The following is a 21,178-nucleotide window of genomic DNA, read 5'->3' as shown; positions in this document are numbered from 1 at the left end:
GACATCGTTGACCAGACGGGATACTGCCGACGGCTCTCCTACCCCCCCTACCGGCTTACAACCGGGAGGACCCCTACAGTATATCCAGCTATAATCATTAAGTGTGCCATCGTTATAATTCCCTAAGAGCCAGGTTGTATACTTGCTTCCTGCGTAACCAGAGATTGGACATTCAGTGTTGATTTGCCTACGAGTACTCATTTGCCTTACAAGTGCATTCAAATCATAAACGTAATAGTGAATGTTATATGTACCTTTTGCTATATATTAAATATTTGATTATTACCTTTGTGTGGACCCGATTTCATTGTGGGAAAGTGTTCATCATATTTAGATATCGTGTACTGTATGGCCAGTAGTTAAAGTACATAAAGCGGTAGTGGTTTAATGATACCATACTTATCAATACAGTCAGGGAATTGTACCCCTCAGTTACAGTGAGTGTCTAGGCAGTCGGTATATTGTGACGATTATAGTAGATTCGGTTTTGAGTTCAATAGCAAGATATTCCATCGATATGAACTCACCTGTTCTGTGATTTTAAACAAGACAGAGCTTTGAAGAGAAAATTGCTGCGACCCCTCCTCCTCTTCTGTTTTTTCTGGGTATTTGATGAAAACTATAGTCTGGTGGGCAGGTCTCTATCATTATTGATGTAGCTGTATCATTATTGAGCCATGTCTCCACTAAGCAGATCTAAGTTATTTTCTTTAATCAGATCATTTACTAAACATTTTTTATTGTTCATTTAGGAGGGCTAATTTTATTTGTTGGACTTGTTCTATGTCATGATAGGAGATCTGCTTTGGCTGGACCTTGATAGCTTTGAGATTAACAGCAGGTGTATGCATATTTAATAGAATAGAATAGCTTTTGTCAAGTGCAAAAGCTAATGGGGATCCTAAATAAACATAAACATAAATATTTGATGGTGTATGGCTTGTATAGTTTTTTCCATGCCATTGGCTGGTTAAGATTACTGGTATATTCTGAGAGATGGCATGGTGTTTGTACTATTGATTTAATGCCTTTTTTGGTGATAGCAGGGTACCCATCTCCTCTAGTGCATGGGCTGATTTGACAAGCAGACTGTCCATCTACGCTAGTGCTTTCGGGGACATTTGAGCGGACGAGTTGCTGGTGGCCCAGTGTTATACGGGGGACAGGACGCCTTGTGCTGCTGCTGCACCTCGTGGTGTGTCCTTCATGATTATCTCTCATGCTTGTATGAGTTTGTATGAGTTTGTATGGAGTTATCATGCTTATCATGCATTGCAACACTAATATATGGGCAGTACCCCAAGTCAGACTGCCCATATACAAATTATCTTGGGAGTCTGAGGGCAGTAGCGCCCGACCCCCTCCCTGGCACAGCACTTAAGTTAAGTACCCTCCCTTTGTTCACTTTGGGAGCTAGCCACCATCCCCCGAAATATAACACCTGAGTGCTAGTTCTAGAGTGGCAAAGGAGCAGCAGACCAGCAGCAGAAGTGGTTTGAATTTTCAGTGCTGCATCTGTAATCCCCCTTTTTTTCCCCTTATTTTTTTTACATGGTCATCTGTGAAATGTGCTCTTTACAAACCAGGGACACGTCCTCCTTATGTGACGTCAGTCTGGGAAACACAAGGAGGCCTGAAACGAGACACAGGAGGGTTTACTCCCAGAAGAAAATACAAAAAAAACTGTCAAAGTGAATTTACAAAGTGAATCAAAGTGAAGTCTATTTACATATATGCTTACCACTTGTATCTATTGCTATGTCCGCCCATCGCAATCATGCGAACTGTCTAACGCCTGTCCCGTCTCCCTGTCTCCCTGTGAGTGGCTGTCTCGGAGTGATGACCGGAGTGTTGGACGTCCCGTGATGATGACCAGGAGGATGCGACCCTCTCTTAGAGCCATATGAAATCCGCGTTCACGGAATCGCGGACGGAATCGCGGAATTGAGCAATACAAATGGAATCAACTGTAAACGTGGAATATTGCAGAATTTGCCCTAATCTGGACTGAAATTCCGTGTTCGGGAGAACATGGAACGTTTGGTGCAACGCGAACATGACCGGGGACGTTACACACAACACGCAGCAATTTCCAAGCGTCTAGCTGCTTCGGTGTTAACGTTAACGTCGGAAGAAATTCCACACTAAGCCCTAAATTCAGAGCAGCGCAGTATCCTTGTTGGAGCCAGATTCAGTCCTTAATATTTATTTATTTATTTAGTTAAAAATATGAAGCAATATTGTTTGGAAAATTATTTGAAATGAACTTGATTGATAACATCTTTTATTTGTTATGACTTGGATGTGTGTTGCTTCAACAACGTGGAGGCGTGTCTGGTCCAGCCCATTTTGAACCGGTGATTACAGCACCTTAGTGTGTGAACTCACTTTATCAATGGACTGGTGCGCTAGTAAAAAACATGACACTGGAATGTAAGGCATGCAGCCCAGACGGTTTTTGACCGCCGCAAGCGCTATGGATTTGGAACTTTAAAAATTGGAAACAGGACACCATGCAACGGGAATAAGCCAGCACACCTCCACGTCATCCGGTAGGAACCCATTCACGCTAAACAAAGCTTCAAGTAAATGACAATAAATACTCTTTTCTATAAACCAAACAATTCATCTCAGCTGTTTTCTTACGGAAAAGCGTCAACCAAGGCTGTGGATCTCACATTGTCAAAAACCAGGCATGCAATACTTGCGCCTTTGTTTAAGGAACATCACTGGAATTGATTGCTGGAAATAACGTTACGTTTGTTTGCTTCAAAGATTGTGTATCGAACATTCCACGTTACTACTGGGAACGAGGTTAACTATGGACGGAGTTCAATGAATGGATACGCGCCACTCATTGGATGCGCGTCTGTGAAGCACTGACGTCATTTCATAGTGTTATCCCCGTCGTCAGATAATAATCAAGAAACGAATCAAGTCGAAGTATCGGTCGACGACGATGTTTGAATTAAATTGAAAAGCATGTGCAATAAATGCACCATTTCAGTTATTTGTTGGAACCAAATCAAACATTAAAGGAAAATGGAACGTTTGGTGGAAGAAATTGACGCTGTACATTCCAATAGATTACAAGAATTGAAAGCATCTAGAAGCGCCAAATTGGGTGTTTTAACCAGAAGGAAAAATGAAATCTTTGATTTAATGAAGCATACATGCCAGGTGGAAATCGTTAAATCAAAAGTGGAAAACGAGTTCAACAAAGCATATCAAGAACTGAATGATGTAAATGATTGTGTCAAAACTTTATTGTCAGTAATGTCAGAGGATGATGTTAAACTTGATCAAAGTGAGTGGTACATCCCTAAAATAATACCAGTGGATGAATTCAAAGACTGTGTATTACAATGGATTGATCAAAATGAAAAGGTGACTGATGATGATGCTACAAGGAATATTGCAATTACAGTGGATGATATTGCCCCAAAGGACAGTGTTTCCAATGTGCGATCAAGACGCTCATCAAAATCCTCAAGATCATCCATAGCATCTCTTAAAATGCAATTGGAAAGTGAACAAGCTGAACTAGCAGTCAAGGCTGAAGGGCTTAAAAGGAAGCAACAGCTTGAGATAAAAGAAGCAGAGCTCCAAGCTGAGAAAGAAAAGCTTGAGATGGAGAAGGAAAATATTGAGATGGAAACTCAAATGGCTGCTAACAAAGCAAAGTTAAGCATTATCAAAGGATATGAATTATCACATGAATTAACACAAACTGTACCTAAAGAAATGCAACAATCGGATGGAATGAATGAATACCTGGAAGAATACATTCAAGAGGAAACGGAACAACAACCAGAAAAGCTGTCATGGACAGCTGGTTTGGACAGCACCAACATGGATGATGTTCCAACCAGATCAAGGCCCACTCACAAGGAACCAGTGGAAAGAGCAACACATGGAACTATGACAGAATACGAATCTGTGCGTAAAAAAATACCATCACAACTAACATATCAAAGGCATCCAGAATACGACCCTTTGACATCAGTCTATGCCACGCATACAATTAATCCTCCTCTAGGTGGCACCAAAGTACAAGCTATGTCATATGAAAATACTTCATCTTTCAGACCGTATGACCTCCCTGCTTTTACAGGTGCACGCCACTTCATGCCACATGGTACAGATGCACAAGGACATGTAGGACCATCAACACAACCACACAGTAAAGGACCTACAACAAATACCCAGGACACAAGTAAAAAGCATGAATTTTAATGGGAGGTCAAAATAGGATAACAGAAACTCTGATTAAGCAGCAAGGACAATTCACTTTGCCATCAATCACTATCCCTGTCTTTAAAGGAGACCCTCTGGAATACCAATTCTTTATAAGAGCCTTTGAACATGGCATTGAGAGGAAAACTGAGAACCGCCAGGATATGCTGTATTTTCTGGAGCAATTCACATCAGGTCAGCCAAGGGAACTGGTGCGCAGTTGCCAATACATGCTTCCAGACACAGGTTACACTACAGCAAAGGAGCTTTTAAAGAAGCATTTCGGTAACGAACACAAGATTGCCACTTCATACTTGGACAAAGTGCTCAGCTGGCCAATAATCAAAGCTGAAGATGCAGAGGCCTTGCAGGCTTATGCTGTGTTTCTCAATGGTTGTCTCAATGCCATGAGCTCTGTCGAGTACTTGGAGGAATTGAACCATCCAACTAACATGAGAGCCATTCTCAGTAAATTAGCCTACAAGACGCAAGAAAGATGGAGATTCTGAGCTTGTGAATTACAGGATCGTTATGGAACAAGGCCAAAATTTCTAGAGCTGGTGGAATTTATAAACTATCAATCCAGAATCCTATCACATCCGTTGTTTGGAAGCTTAAATCCCACACAGACAAGAAGGCCCGTCATATCACCACCAGGCAAGCCCTTCCTCTCTAAAGACAGAAGGCCTAAGAGTACATACAGTGGATTCGCTACCAATGTGGCAAAGGTGACAGGCAGCTTCTACAAGCAGGCTGTAACCGAATGTGTGGATAAAGCACCAAGAAAAACAACCAACGAATGTTTACATTGCAAGGGAAACCATGAGCTCAGTTCATGTTCACAACTGAAAAAGAAAACTCTTGAATTCTTGAAGAAAAAAGGAGTGTGTTTTGGATGTTTCGAAGTCGGTCACATGAGCAAAGGTTGTCAAAAGAGACTTACCTGTCAAGTGTGTTCTCTCAAACATCCCACAATCCTGCACATCAACAGAAAATATCCTAATATAGAGAAGGATGAAAACTCTAAAGATACAGCCGTGACAGTATACACAAATCAAGCTGAGGTGTGGAGTGACACTGGGGCTGGTAAATCGGAATGCAAACTCGCCATAGTTCCTGTAAAAATCAAAATGAAGAAAAGTGATAAGGTGATTCTCACATACGCCTTTATGGATCCAGGAAGTTCCGCAACATTCTGCACAGAGTCCTTGCTCAGACAGCTGCAGGCCACAGGAAGCAGAACTACCATTTTGTTAAGAACTATGAACGAGGAACAGGTCATAAAGACATCCATGGTAAACGGCATGGAAATCAGTGCTCTTGACAGCAATGAGTATTTGGAACTCCCAGAGGTTTACTCACACTCTGCGATCCCTGTGAAAGCTGAAAATATCCCAGAACAGGAGGATATAAAGCAATGGCCATATCTACACCAGGTGAAACTTCCTAGAATAAAAGCAGAAATCGGACTGCTGATCGGCAACAACGTTCCAAAGGCTTTGGAGCCATGGATGATAATCATGTCAGTCAATGGGCCACTCACACAGGGCACTGGGAACGTCATTACCACAAACAGGATCTCTCTGGTAAGGATTGAGGAATAGAACATTTGGGTCTCGATATAGCCACGATTCTCTCTGTGTCAGTTGCATCTTCGACCAGACTGGACGGGACCCAAAGGATGGACTCAACAATGAACTGAAGCCAGAAGCCAGAAGCCAGCAAGTAGATTTACGGCTGGTACACTACGAAGGAATTTTCCTGTGTGGAGTCGGCGGTGATTTTGGAGACTGGGAAAATACAGTTTTCTTACCTTGTAGTAGTATGTGCATGAGTGACAAGAATATTTAGGAAAGTAGATTTAGGACCACTTCTGTAAAGAAAGACTTTGCAAATAAACCATTTGAATATCTTTACTATACACAGAGCGGCTGTGGACATTGCTTTTCTTTATCAACGGCATTGGCGGCCGCCACTGGGGGGCGCTAGGGCGCCGCCCCCCCCTTCAGGCCCTGCCTGGTTATATGAGAGTAGAACAAGAAAAGGTATCTTTTTGTTTTTTGTTTTATAGCCCTATAAATAATATAAACATGTTTAAAATGAATAATATTTACTCATTTTAAGTGTTTGTATTTCCAATGCACAATATAACGTTATTATCGCAATTAAAAAAACTCTCGTTTTCCAGAGCAGGAAGTGACATCACGTTTTTTTTATTTTTTATTTTTTTTTGTATTTCTCTGCCCGGGCTATACGCGATGGCGCTCTGAGTGCGCGTCACAGTTTGATCGCTGTATCCGTCACAGCCAATCAGTGCATAACGCGTTGTGCGTTGAAATATGACTATTATGTTGGAATCCGGGCGCGATTTGAAGCGGTCTAGCCAGTAGCGTCAAGAATATCTGTAGCCGCATTTCGCGGAGACGCTCTCTGATTGGCCGACGCCAGTATTTTTTTCCGTGGCAGAATTTCACAGAGACGATCTCTGATTGGCCGAATCCAATTTCTAATGTTCCAATTCTAGCTTCTAGCTTCCTAGGTTTAGGTTGGTTCCTAGGTTGGTCTAGGTTGTTTGTCTTAGAGCGTGCCGTGACTGCAAGTTCTTTAGACTGTTAAGCTTAGGCACTCTTTCAAAGTTGGTTAAGGTTAGAGTTTGTCTTAGAGCATGGCGATAGAACGCCAGGTAGTTTGCAGTCTGTTCGAGCGGAAATGGACAAAGGAATGTACTTGTTGAGTGTTGTGCTAACGAGCTAACACTTGGCTATATGGCGGATTATACACGTTTATCAAGCTCTCCTGCCCTGGACGTTTCAACTAAACAGTGAGTCTCTCTCTCTCTCTCTCTCTCTCTCTGTGCTTAACGTTAACGTTTGTAAATAGTTTTTTTTAGGAGCAGTACTGTTTAGTACAGCAGGCTACTGCTGGCCATTCATGAAGCGAGACATTGCTGATTGTTTATTTATTTTATAACACAAGACTATGACTACCAACTGCCTAGCCAGCCGTGTATCAATCTTGGATGCAATAATAACGTTACTTACCACACTGACTATGTCAATGGCTCATTGATTTAACTACTGCAGCTCTCTCGGATTGAAAATACGTGGATTATGGCTTGTTCAATATCGTCTATGTTTGAATGAATGAATGAATGAGAACTTTATTAACAGATTGCAGAATGGGTACAATACAGTACGGCTCAATACACACAATTGTTAAGGGGATGCAGACCAGAGAAAGACGTTTGTCTTGTTTACATCAGGGTCCCAGATTTTCGATTCATATCGATAGTTTAATAGCTAGCCTTGGCTCGTTTAACAATATGCAAAATATGTGTACAGCCCTGTACTCATACTGAAGTTATTCTTGGTATATAATAGGTCTGATTGTGTAACGAATCGATTCCACGTCGCGCTGTGTGTGAGAGAGAGAAGGAGAGAGGGAGAGATCTGCCTGTGTTTGGAGACGGGCGAGTTTTGTTTCTAACTTTTCTATTTATATTGTGTTTCAAGTTGTGAATTAGAGTCTAGACTATACTTTATTTGACTGGTTGTGTGTTGTTGTAGTAACAGCTGAGCGACTCGTTCATAAGAGCCGATTCATTGCCGTGAGCGTGAGTCGAATCGCTCACGTCTTGCCATGAGTCTTGCGTGGTACAGTACTGTACTGTACATGTTTGCAAAATATTTGGTATAGCGCCCCTAGTGGCGAAGTACCCAGCGGCCGCCACTGATCAACGGACGTACTACTCACAAGTAAGTAATTTGACCAGTCGAGTGGAGCCCCGGCCCGCACAGTAGCCTTAAACTATAGTATAGTGTAGACCTAGTTAGGGGTGGGAATCACCAGTTTCATCACGATACGATACAATATCGGTTCTTTGGACAACGATACGATATTTGCCGATATCACAAAGTCTGCCACGATACGATTCGATTCAGGTGCCTGCGATTGATATGAGACGATATTATATGACCATTTAACACAATCAGTAACATTTAGATCAACTCAAAAAAGGCAACGGAAATATCATTTGACATTTACATTTTTGAGCTCTTCCAGACATTTAAATGAAAAACAATATATTGTTTTTAATACAAATAGACCTCCTGTTCACTGTGCCACGTTTTGATATATTGAGCTTTAAACTTTAAGTAAACATTTTTGGAACTTACAACACGCAACCTAAAACCCCTTCCTCTCCCAAACCGTTCCTGCAATTGTTTTGTGTTGCATGATGATCATGAATACATTTATTATGTATTGTATTTTTTATGTTTAAATATCAACATTATTTGTCCATCCTCAGTACATTTACTATAAATATACTATACTTCATCTGGTCTTTCCAAACGCACGCGCACACACACACACACACACACACACACACACACACACACACACACACACACAGGGAGAATGCCTGCCCCTTCCCCAGTCCCCTCTGCTGTTCTCTCTGTCTATCGCTCTGATCAGGATTAGCTTGTTAGCTTGTTAATTTCGGTCTTTAACGCGACGTGGGCATAAAGGAACGGCGAGGATTGCAAAGCATGTTAGATGCATTTGACCCGTTGCGGAATAAAACAGCAGGGACTTGTTTTGGGTCGCAAAATAGGCACACTAGCCTTGCTCTGTTGTAATGTCCGCGTTCCAGACGCTACTGCTGTGCTGTGAGCCGAGCGGATACGACTCTCCACAGGATTTTCTAAATAAGAGCATCGCAATATGGTCGCACCAGAACAATTATTTGCACTCGCACAAATGCTCCCAATTATATTTTGATGTCGCACAGATACAATTTCGAGCCCTGTTAGGCATACAAAGGAGAGCAGAAGAAGTCTGTGTACCATGCTACCAAGTTTAAGTAAATATGTTAAAGGCTAAAGACTGATCCTGTATCCTGAGTCTTCTTACTTACCTACTACACCACTACAAAATATTACTACGTACACCATGGCCCTTCTAAGGTTTCTCTCCTCCACATTGCCTGTGGTGCATTTTTTCCTATTGCTAGGTTTTAGTGAGTGTTGCATTTATTTAAATGTTTTTTGACTTTTTGTTTTGTTCTTGATTTATTGTGATGTTTCTTCTTGACTTGTTTAACACTTTCTGTGGCCCTATCGTTGAGTGCCGGAAACGTAGATCTACGTTTCTGTTTCGTTATTTCTTTTATTCGCTATTGCCATTCATAACCCATCGAGGCACCTTGTGCATGCTGTCCTGAATGTGTCTGAGATCGCAGACGATCAATACCGCCGCCTAACGCCTTGCAGCCGCTATTGCACTCCATTTGAAACGATGTGGTTTGTTTTCTCGGCCGAGCTGCGGTGTGGGGGCGGGTTCTAAACACTCCGGCAAGACAAGCGGTCACCACGGTTGCCTCGACAAGTTCATCCGCCCGTCCGTTCATGTGCAATGCTGGATAACGTCGGACAAACGATTGCGATGAATATTTTCAATGGCGATCAGATAATTGGATTCTTTTTGCAGTACATCAGAGACAAGGTAAGGACTATATATTACCAATCTTGCATTGATCCGATAATTTTTTTCCCGCGATTGCAGCCTGTGTGCGTGTGTTTTCCCCCGTCCCCTTTCGTGCATGCACAAGGAAACATAATACCGATAATCTAGAGTTGATTTCAGGATGATTCGATAATGAGGTGAAAAATGGCAACATGATGAATGGATTTCACTAAATGGCTGTTTGACGGAGTTCCCTGGGATTACACAGGATCACTCTACAACTATACTCATATTCACAACGGTATAAAACGGAAATGTATAGATGAAAAAATATCCGTTTTTTGCACGTTGACCGGAAGAAACCCACTGACAATCGACGGCGTTATTAGATCCATAGCTATAATATAAAATATAGGTTTAGTTCTACAAACAAGGTGAGCGCTTACATGGGGTTAATGGGTAGCAAAGGCCTATGCACTTCCCGGAAGGGGCGTGGCACCCAATGTGTTAAAGAAGACGTGTCCGGCCCATGGGGACATTAACGTGTGTTGTCGGGCCTTACAAATAAATTTGATTTGATTTGAATGTCTTTGTGGTTATCAGTTCAGTCAGACCCTTTTCTCGTCCTAAAAGCAGACATCAGAGAGGCGGCCAGGAAGGGGCCATTGTGTGAGACCTCCATGAGCGTTGGTCTGGACAGCAGGCGCAGCAGGGCCTACCCTTCCCTGGCCCGAAGACGCCACCGCACCATCTTCACTAACAAACAGCTGGAGCAGCTGGAGGTGGCCTTCGGACAAAACCACTACCCGGACATTTACTACCGCGAAGAGCTGGCCCACCTGACCAAACTCAACGAGGCGCGCATTCAGGTGGGAGAGGTTTGCGAACAACGCCAGAATGGTTGGAAAACAAGATTTTGATATTTACGGTAGATTTTAAAGTTCTGACCTTTTATTTTGGAACATACTGTAATAGATATCAGTGATGGCTGTTGGAGTGTAGAGCTATTATTTTAACAAACTAAAAATACCACTTACAGCACCTTTAAGATCACACTTGTGTATGTGTGAGTTAAAAATGGCACTTCACCAAAAAACAATTGGGCCTCATTCTCAAACGTGTTCATAAGTGCCTTGGTAAATATATTGGTAAAAATTTCGTACCAACAGATTTACGCAAATCCTCCTCCGGATTCCTGAACGTGTGAAACAGTCTACGTAAGTGGGGGGAAACATTCGCAGCTGTGCTCCGCTGAATGAAATACGTCATTGAATCATTCTTAACTCATTGACGGCCATGCTGTTTTCCCATCTTTACTCAATGGCACCAGTGTTATTGACCATTTTAGCGATGTTTGCGGACCCATCGTGTGTTCTGTATTATAGCTATGGAGACAATAGTATGGCTCATTTGACAGGCATTGTTCATTTAAGCATTACATCACGCAACGGAGTGTGTTATAGAAATTAGATCACGCCTATGGGTGGTTGTTAGGCCCGAGGCGCAGCCATAGGCCATAGGCGTGATCTAATTTCTATAACACATGACTTCAAGTGGTGTAATACTTTTATACAATGGCCGAATTCATCCAACCTTATTTGCTATACAATAAACACACAGTAATTGAAGCATAATGGAGATTTATTCACAAAACCATCTGCAGAAAAAGTAGGTCAAAAAAAATGAAAGAAGTTGCCTCAGTGTCAAGTCAAGTCAAGAGTTTTATTTGTCACGGCATACAAGTATACAGTGAAATGCGGGGGGTCTTGCCCGCAACAGTTGTGCATAGTACAGTAATACAATAATAAGAATCCAAGGGATGAGAATACGACATTTGTGCAATAATACAAGTCATAAGAGTAAGATATATGTATATGTACATGAGTTTTTCAAAAGCATGGTAAGACATGCTAGGTCCTGTGATAGTGCAATACACTGTTAGCTACGGAAGTCTAGAAGCAGCTGCGGTGCTTCAAAGCATGCCATCTAACAAAACCAATTACATAATCCAACATTGTGTAAACAACTAACATATTCCAGTTAACGGTATCTTTTTTATTATTATTCGTTACGAATATATCCATACTTCCATTGTGTCCGGGACATCCAGTGAAATCGCTTTGTGCGACAGTGTCCTTTTGCAGAGGCAGGTTGCTACAAAGCATGCCATCTAACAGTGAAGTTACCGGTTGGTATTGATTGATTGATTGATTGATTGAAAATCGTATTACCAGATTGCAGAATGGGTACAATACAGTACAGCTCAATACACACAATTGTTAAGGGGATGCAGACCAGAGAAAGACTTTCGTCTTGTTTACATCAGGGTCCCCCATTTTCAATGCATCATAACATATATGACATACAGATAGACAGTGCTACATCTATACATAGGTTGCTACAAAGCATGCCATCTAACAGTGAAGTTAGCGGTTGTTATTTGATTGATTGATTGAACATTTTATTAACAGATTGCAGAATGGGTACAATACAGTACAGCTCAATACACCATTTTTTTTTTAATCTTTTTTCCCCTCCTTTTTTCCAATTTTTCTCCCATCCCACTGTTAGTCGTTATGCCAATTCCCAACCCCCTTCCTGGTTGTTGCGCACCCCCCCCTACTGTTGGCCCAGGAGGCCGGAGACTGTCACATGTTTTCCTCCGACACATGTGCAGCCAGCCGGCAGCCAGCCTGGCAGCGCAGATTCTCACCGGGAGAGTGTAACGTGTGGAAGGTCACACTACCTTTCTCCAGATCCTACCCTTGCTGTGCAGGTGCCCCGACCGAACTGTAGGGGTCGCTGTCCACAATGCCCAGGACCCACCCACGGCTTCCCTCCCCCTAACTCAGCCAAACGAGTTAGTATAGCGATCAGCCCAAGCCAAGGCAATGCTGACTCTCCGGGAGTCGAGACCGCAGCCTCTTGCATTGGTGACAAGCACAATCTCCGCTACGCCACCTGACCGCCCAATACACACAATTGTTAACACATTCGGGGCCATTGGGATTAGACGGGGCCCACTCTATACGGCCAGCATATCATAACAACCTTTCATTGTGCGTGAGGCTGTTTGTAGAGCTAAATCTATACTTTATATTATTGCTATCTGTCCATTCTCATTGTCAATTGACACTATAAACCGTCCCTTCAATATGCCTTAAATAAATAATTGTTTCATCAATACGTTCCCATTTTATAGCATCTTGAATATGAACGTTATAGCAGAATGTTCTGGGGGTATTTCCTGGAATGCGAGATATAGGGTGCTAAGCTAATAACGTTAAATCGAATGGCGTTTCGGCTATAGACAAGCTCGAGTTAAAACTCAAAATGCATATTATCGGTATCATGGTCCCCCATGAATGCATGAAGGGGGGGGGGGGGGGGTAAGTCGTTTCTGATTATTGATTACCAATAACGGCACATGTGGCCGGTTGGACTGCAAAAAGGATTTCCCAGTTATCGATCGCCATCTGGTAGATCCATATGTCCATTGGCTGATGCTATATTCCTTTACTGCACACTGAATTCAGCGTCCCAAAAACTATTCTAGGCGATCGGCTACACGCATAGCTTTAGGCCAGGGGTCGGCAATTAGGTTTGGCCGCGGGCCAATTTTTCCCCAAGCCATTGTATGGCGGACCAGAACCAAAAACAATGGCTAATTTAATATGATGGTGAAAAATGCAGCACAGCGACGGGTGCATAAGTAACACATGAACAGGAGAACAGTAGGTTGGGCGATGATACTGGAGCAAACAGATCCCAGTTATTTGATGGGGATCGAGGCGATCCATTTCCGGTTTGTATAATACTAATACACGCCCAAATCATGTCGATTATTGAGTTATGGCAGCGATCCATATCCACGGTGTGTGGCTAGAGTCCTGGGATGATATGCGAGTGGCCGGACGTAATTAGGAGACGCACCGAGATCCAACCGGCATATCCGGTTTGGCAACTCGCAGATCATCCACCAGGTGGCAGTATTGAAGTGTTGCAGAGTTGTGCTGAGTCCCACAGCATCAGACAAGGCTCTGTGAGTGAAATATGAATACCATGGCGAAAATATGATCACAATAACGTCGTATGCCGTGATCTGGCAGAATTAGCATGAACTTGAAACACGTTGTACAACGTGATTGGCACAGGATGTGTTAAGCATGGCGCCGAAACACGTATATATACATTTACATTTACATTTACATTTAGTCATTTAGCTGACGCTTTTATCCAAAGTGACTTACAAGTTCTGTACGACAAGCCACCAGGAAGGGCACAACTCTATCAGCTGAGTAACAATGTTCATCAAAGTGTTGAGTGCTACAGTGTAGGTTAGTTTATTAGGACAAGTGCATGACAGTATGGTTAGTTAGGGTTAGATTTTATTTTTTATTTTTTTATTATTCAGATAATGGTTGAAGAAGTGCGTCTTTAGTCGACGGCGAAAGATTGGACGTGTTTCGGCTGTCCTAACTGGGGTGGGTAGTTCATTCCACCATTGTGGGGCAAGGACTGAGAATAGGCGACTTCTCTTTGATGACCCTTTGATGAGGAGTAGGTCTGAGGCGGCCAGAAGATGCAGAGCGTAGGGGTCTTGAGGGTGTGTAGTTAGAGACCATTGACCGGAGGTAGGCGGGAGCAGTTCCCTTTGCCGCACGGTATGCTAGGTCAAGGGCCTTGAAGCGGATTCGTGCAGCAATGGGGAGCCAGTGCAGGTCCCTAAGAAGTGGGGTGACATGGGCCGACTTCGGTAGGTTTGAGATCAGGCGGGCCGCTGCGTTCTGAATGAGTTGAAGAGGCTTAGTGGCAGTGGCCGGGAGGCCAGCGAGCAGTGCGTTGCAGTAGTCGAGGCGGGAGATGACTGTTGATTGGACGAGGAGTTGGGTGGCTTCTTTTGTCAGGAAGGGGCGGATCCTTCTGACGTTGCTCAGGAGGAATCGGCAGGTTCTGGTTGTCGCTGCGATGTGAGCAGAGAAGTTCAACTGGTCGTCGAGGACAACACCAAGGTTCTTGGCGGTCGGGGACACGGTCACAGCTGCATTCTCGACTGTGATGGAAAGGTCGGTCAGGGGGGAGGATTTGGCCGGCAGGTGGAGCAATTCTGTTTTGCTTAGGTTCAGTTTGAGGTGGTTGGTCGTCATCCAGGCGGAGATGTCGGACAGACAGGCCGAGATCCGCTCAGAGACGTGGATATCTGAGGGAGGGAAGGAGAGGAAGAGTTGAGTATCGTCGGCATAACAGTGGTAGGAGAAGCCATGAGACGTGATAATGTTACCCAGTGATTTAGTGTAGAGGGAGAAGAGAAGGGGTCCTAAAACCGAGCCCTGGGGGACACCCGTCCGCAGGGGGCGGGTGGCCGACAGGGTCCCTCTCCATGACATATATATATATATATGGTTGGCCCCGAATGTGTTAAGGGGATGCAGACCAGAGAAAGACTTTTGTCTTGTTTACATCAGGGTCCCCCATTTTCAATGCATCATAACATATATGACATACAGATAGGCAGTTTGAAAATTGTATTAACACTTTGAGTGCCACGCCGGGTTTTCCTTTTTACCCCCTGAATGCCACCATCGGCGCCAATGTTAACGTTAATATCGCCTAATCTATGTTTTAAATTATGGCTATGTGTCTAATCTGCCCATCGCATTATCAAAGACTATTTTCCAGTCAGTGCTGTCAAGGCAGATTGTTTTTTTATCGCGTCATTTCCGTTTCAGAGCATTTAGAAAAGCACCCGTTTTCAGATAAAAAACAGCCCATTCTGGACCATTCTATGAAAATCGTCTTTTACTGGAATATTCCACAACGTTGATATTCGTCGGCCTTTTTATGACTCATTTTCAAATAAACGCTAGATGATCAATATTATACGTGCACGCAAGCACATTCGGGCCGCGCACGGATAATCGCCGCGTTGATTTCCTCTCTGACTTTTACAGTGAAACCGAAAGAGTCCATTTCACAAAACAGCCTATAACTTCATCAAAATTAGTCTGATTATCCTAACACTGATAACATAGAGTCCTTACCTGACATCAGATGGTATCCAACTGGTATATTCCAATTCCTGATCACCATTCGAAAAAATCGATAAGTGTATAGATCCAACGCGATACAGTAGAACTCCATGATCAGCGGGGCTCAGAGGATCCAGAATGAACTGTGGTAACCCCGGCTGGATCAGTGGACTGGAAAATGTGGAGTACCGGATTTTTTTCCCCATCCATTTTCATTGAGTCCATTCCAAAATCCCTTATGTCATCTGAAAGACGATAGGGGGCGCTTTTTTCCACATATAATCTCCGGCGGTGCTCGTGTATACTCGGGTAGGCTCGCGTGATGCAATATGATTTCAGATCGCAAATATTTTTTTTTAAATCGTGAGTGGCTTTCAACCACATAAAAATAAACCCGAGATATCTCGTGTGTGGCAGTTAAAGTGTTAACAGTGAAATGACAGTGTCCTTTTGAAGGAGAGGAAAGTTCTACAACGAATGCCATCTAACAACACACTTCCCGCGATTTATATTTTGTTTCACAATGAGTCATGACCAACCAATTACATAATCCAACATTGTGTAAGCAACTAACACATTCCATGTGAATTTATCGTTTTTGAATGAGTTGTTATGACTATATCAATACATCCATTCATAAAGATTATTGTCCGCCATCTTGGTTTCATTCCTAAAAACACAAATGGCGGAGTGATTTGGGAAAAAAAGTAATTAGGTTGTGGGCGGGTTCTGGGATCACGTGGAGTGTGTTATGAGAAATAACGTCTGAAAGAAGTGTTTCAGCCAATCAGAATCAATAAATTTGCATGCCATTGTATAAAGTCCAACACTGACTAACCAGTTCATTTCTACATACTGTAGTTTGTGCGCTATTCCATGCTAAACATCGCCCCTTTCCAAAATAATCCAGTCTTTTTTTATATAGATTGCGAGATATGACGCGTTATGTGCATTATGCCAAAATCGTTTGGGTTGCTCACCTGAAACTCCAAATACTTCCAAATCAAAAGGTATATACCATATACATGTGTCTTCACAAAATCATCAAGGGGGGGGGTCGTTTTAACTCGAAACTGCGATCGTTACCAAAAGCATTGTTTTCGGTTAAAAAAATACCAGCAGGTTACCTAATAAAGATAGACCTTATCTCAGTCAGAAGGTACTCCAAAATTAATAAATCCCAGTCGTCCCATCACGATAGCAATTACTTGTGTATATTGGGCATGGCTACCATACAGGAAAGAATAGGTCTGAGGCACCAAATCTCCTCCCGATTGCTACTGTATGTCCTGATCCACTCTGAGGCGGAAGCAGCCGGAAGTAACAGTACTGGAAGACAATCCCCAGTTAAATTAATTTAAAAAAAAATACAAATACAAAGGTAGGTGATACTGCCACCTGGCGGGATTCGATCGTCATTGCAATTCCAACGTAGGCAGCTGTGCCAGGGAGACCCAGGCAGCTCCGAGCGAGTGTTTAGAACGGGGATCAAAGGAAAAATATCAAAGGATAAAAACCAGAGAAAAGTCGAGTTTGGCACTCAGCGGTTGGCGACGAAACCCGACTTTTCTCGGGTTTGGCGGCCAATGTGTTAAACTGAAATGTGCATTCTCGTTCATCTAATTTCCATACAGACACGCCCCGCCAGTTCCTTATAAAGCGAATGAGGCGTGTGAAAAACAACAGAGGGTTGGCATTGCCATCCACAAATGCTGACACCATTCTACACGTAGCACGGAAGCGATTGCGACTGATCTCAAAATGAGATTAGATTCAAATGTATTGTTATTATACAGCACAATTACAATACACCATCCAACCAGAGTGGATAAATAAATGCTCCATTGTGTAGCATCCAGTGAGGCAGCCTCAGCGTGCAAGCACACACAAACACACACGTACTGTATATATATGTGCGAAATGAATCGTTCCAGCAGTAAGCCTCTATTATTCTAATGACTTGTTTTATTAGGTATTATAGTAGTATGTCCTACTGTAGAACATGACTGCATGATATCTCATTGTAATGTCAATAATGAACCTTGTGTGAGGATTGGTTCATTCTTAAGGTACTGTGATGATTGGTCCATTGCCTAACGCACACTTCTAGGTCAAGTATCAATTACCATCACGCACCTGATGTGTGTTCTAATCAGCGCTCCAGAGGCTTCATATACTCTGACCTTCTGTCATTCGATGTCGGGTCGTTTTGAGTACTACTGCTTTGAATACTGTTTCTGCCTGTTGTTCCCCGTTGCTGTGCCTCGTCTACTCTCCCTCCAGGACATCTGTGGATTGCCGCTGGTGAAGACCTTGTCCCCCCGTTTTGAGCTGCGCCTCGTTTACCCGCTTTACTCTTGCGCTTTGGTGAGTTTGAACCAAACCCCTTTTTGGACTATTCTGTTTTGTGTGTTTTGAAGAACACTGAAGAGTTCTATTTTTGCTTACACTTGACTCAGCTAAGTTGTGTGTTAAGGGAGACACTGAAGATTATCATTTTGCTTGCACTGGACTCAGCTGGGGTGTGTGTTTAGAAGAGCCACTGAAGATTATCGTTTTTGTTTTGCACTGACCCTCAGCTAAATTGTGTGTTGTGGTGAACACTGAAGATATCGTTTTGTTTGTTCTGGACTCAGCTAAGGGAGGAGGAGACCGCACTGCCTCTGTGTGATGTGGACTGTTATTGATCTCTCTCTCTCTCTCTCTTTTCCACCTCGAGTTGAAGCTGGGAGTATCTGCAGAGCCGCTTCGGCGTCAACACCGTTTCCCCACCTCGAACACCAGGAGGATCTGCAGAGCCGCAGATAACTCTTCTGAAGGCGTTCTCCCTTTGTTTCAAGATTGTTACTTGCTCCTTTTTGACTCTGAAAATAAATACGCCCTAGTATTTGGCTAACTCTGAACTACCTGTCTGTGCCGTGCGTTTGAGGTCGGTTTCAAACCCTAACATTATGACCCGACCATGACGACCTCAGCCGACACAGACAGGGTCAGGGCAGCGTTGGCGGTCCAGATCGAGTTGGTCAACGACCACACCCAACAGTTGGGTGCGGCTGCGGCTGCTTTACAGGACCTCCGGGCAGAGGTCCAGCTTATTCTGGATGCCATTGACACTCTGGCCACCCAGCAGACTACCCAGGGGTATCGGCAGGCTGTTGTTCTGCACCAGCTACAGGCTCTCAGTACAGCATTAAACACTCTGCTTTTAACCCCACCTGTCCCAGGAGTCTCAGCCAGATCACCACCCGCGGCAGACCTCGCACCTCGGGAGCCCCGTCTCTCCGAACCACGTCTGTTCGAGGGTAACTTCGAGGATTGTGCCACATTCATCATGCAGTGTGAGTTGGTCTTCCTTCATCAACCCAGCCGTTTTTCGTCAGAGGGAGCCCGAGTAGCCTACATGACTAACCTGCTCACGGGCCGAGCAGCACAGTGGGTCACTGCTTCCTGGGCTATGAGGGCCGATTTTAGTTTCTCCTACCCAGACTTCGTGGCAGAGCTCCGAAGGGTTTTCCACCACCCAGCTCGTGGCCAAGACCCAGGAGCTCGGTTGGGCACCTTCCGGCAGGACAGTGGCAGTGTCAGAGACTACGCGCTGGAGTTCAGACTGGCCGCAACGGAGAGTGGTTGGAACGATCAAGCGCTTCGTCTCACCTTCCTGAGGGGGCTCAACGACGCAGTAAGGGACCAGCTTGCGACCCAAGAGGAGCCCGATTCTCTCGAGGGCCTGATCAGCCTCGCTATCCGCATCGACGGACGCCTCCGGGAGAGAAGGCGTGAGCGAGCATGACTAGGACCCCCAGACGTTCCTCAGACCCCCCGTCCTCGGGACCGTTCTGATAACCGTCCTGCCCCCTCTGTGACTGGTGGGTTTTTTCCCTCCCGGGCTGTGACCGAGGAGGAACCCATGCAGCTGGGACACACCCGCCTTAGCCCGGCCGAACGGGAGTCCAGGTCCGGCCTTTGCCTCTACTGCGGCCGGGATGGACACCGTGTCTCCAATTGCCCTACCCGGCCAAGAAGACCAGGCTCGCCGGGACCCCGGGAGATCCTGGTGAGCCGTTTTTCCTGTTCCCCCACCCGTGCACCACCTAACCGTCTGACGAGCGTCACCCTAGCCTGGGCGGACCAGCGGGCGACGGTGGGTGCACTCATTGACTCTGGTGCTGATGGGAGTTTCCTGGACGTTGAGTTTGCCACCCGGGCCAACATTCCACTTGAGGACCTCGAGAGGCCCTTGGAGGTCTTCGCGCTGGATCATCGCCGCCTGGCTGACATCACTCAACGCACCTGTCCTGTCCTCCTCACCGTGGCTGGTAACCACGTTGAGAGACTCCAGTTTTTCATTACCAGATCCCCTCTTGTCCCGGTAGTCCTGGGTCGGCCCTGGCTCGCGCTGCATGAGCCCCACATCGCCTGGTCCTCCGGCACCATCAGGGGGTGGAGCCCCTCCTGTCATGCCCAGTGTCTTCGGGCGCCGTCCAGTCCTTCGCCCCGGGGTTCCCCTTTTGTCCCCGTCTCCAGCCCCCTCTCCGGGCCTCTGTCTCCGTCTCCGGCCTCCCTCGCCGGTTCCCTGTCCCTTTCTCCGGCCCCCCTCACCGGGTCCCTGTCCCCGTCTCCAGCCTCCCTCACCGGTCCTCTGTCCCTGTCTCCGGTCACCCTCTCCGGGCCTCTGTCTCTGTCCCCCTCTCCAGTGCCCCTGATCACCGGCTTCCTTCGGTTCCATCCGGGTGGGTCGCCGGGTGGCTCCCGTGGAGGGGGGGGTACTGTGAGGATTGGTTCATTCCCCGCCACGGCGCCACACGCTTCTTAAGGTACTGTGATGATTGGTCCGTTGCCTAACGCACACTTCTAGGTCAAGTATCAATTACCATCACGCACCTGATGTGTGTTCTAATCAGCGCTCCAGAGGCTTCATATACTCTGACCTTCTGTCATTCGATGTCGGGTCGTTTTGAGTACTACTGCTTTGAATACTTCTGTTTCTGCTTGTTGTTCCCCGTTGATGTGCCTCGTCTACTCTCCCTCCAGGACATCTGTGGATTGCCGCTGGTGAAGACCTTGTCCCCCCGTTTTGAGCTGCGCCTCGTTTACCCGCTTTACTCTTGCGCTTTGGTGAGTTTGAACCAAACCCCTTTTTGGACTATTCTGTTTTGTGTGTTTTGAAGAACACTGAAGAGTTCTATTTTTGCTTACACTTGACTCAGCTAAGTTGTGTGTTAAGGGAGACACTGAAGATTATCATTTTGCTTGCACTGGACTCAGCTGGGGTGTGTGTTTAGAAGAGCCACTGAAGATTATCGTTTTTGTTTTGCACTGACCCTCAGCTAAATTGTGTGTTGTGGTGAACACTGAAGATATCGTTTTGTTTGTTCTGGACTCAGCTAAGGGAGGAGGAGACCGCACTGCCTCTGTGTGATGTGGACTGTTATTGATCTCTCTCTCTC

The 21,178-nt window shown here is 44.9% G+C and overlaps 1 protein-coding gene across 1 annotated transcript in view; it reads left to right on the top strand.

Annotated features, from left to right (window-relative positions):
* The window catches only part of prop1 (PROP paired-like homeobox 1), a gene marked incomplete at both ends in the record, with an annotated part of 52,712 nt that overhangs the window by 12,356 nt on the left and 19,178 nt on the right, over positions 1-21,178 (top strand). The window contains one exon of the mRNA XM_084321579.1: positions 10,339-10,571. Coding sequence (XP_084177705.1) covers positions 10,339-10,571 — 233 coding nt within the window. The remainder of the gene's footprint in view (positions 1-10,338; positions 10,572-21,178) is intronic.

Source organism: Notolepis coatsorum, assembly GCF_963971535.1.
Source record: "Notolepis coatsorum genome assembly, chromosome: 9".
Taxonomy (NCBI): domain Eukaryota; kingdom Metazoa; phylum Chordata; class Actinopteri; order Aulopiformes; family Paralepididae; genus Notolepis; species Notolepis coatsorum.
Note: the sequence above shows the minus strand (reverse complement) of the source record. Positions and strands in the feature narration are given on the sequence as shown.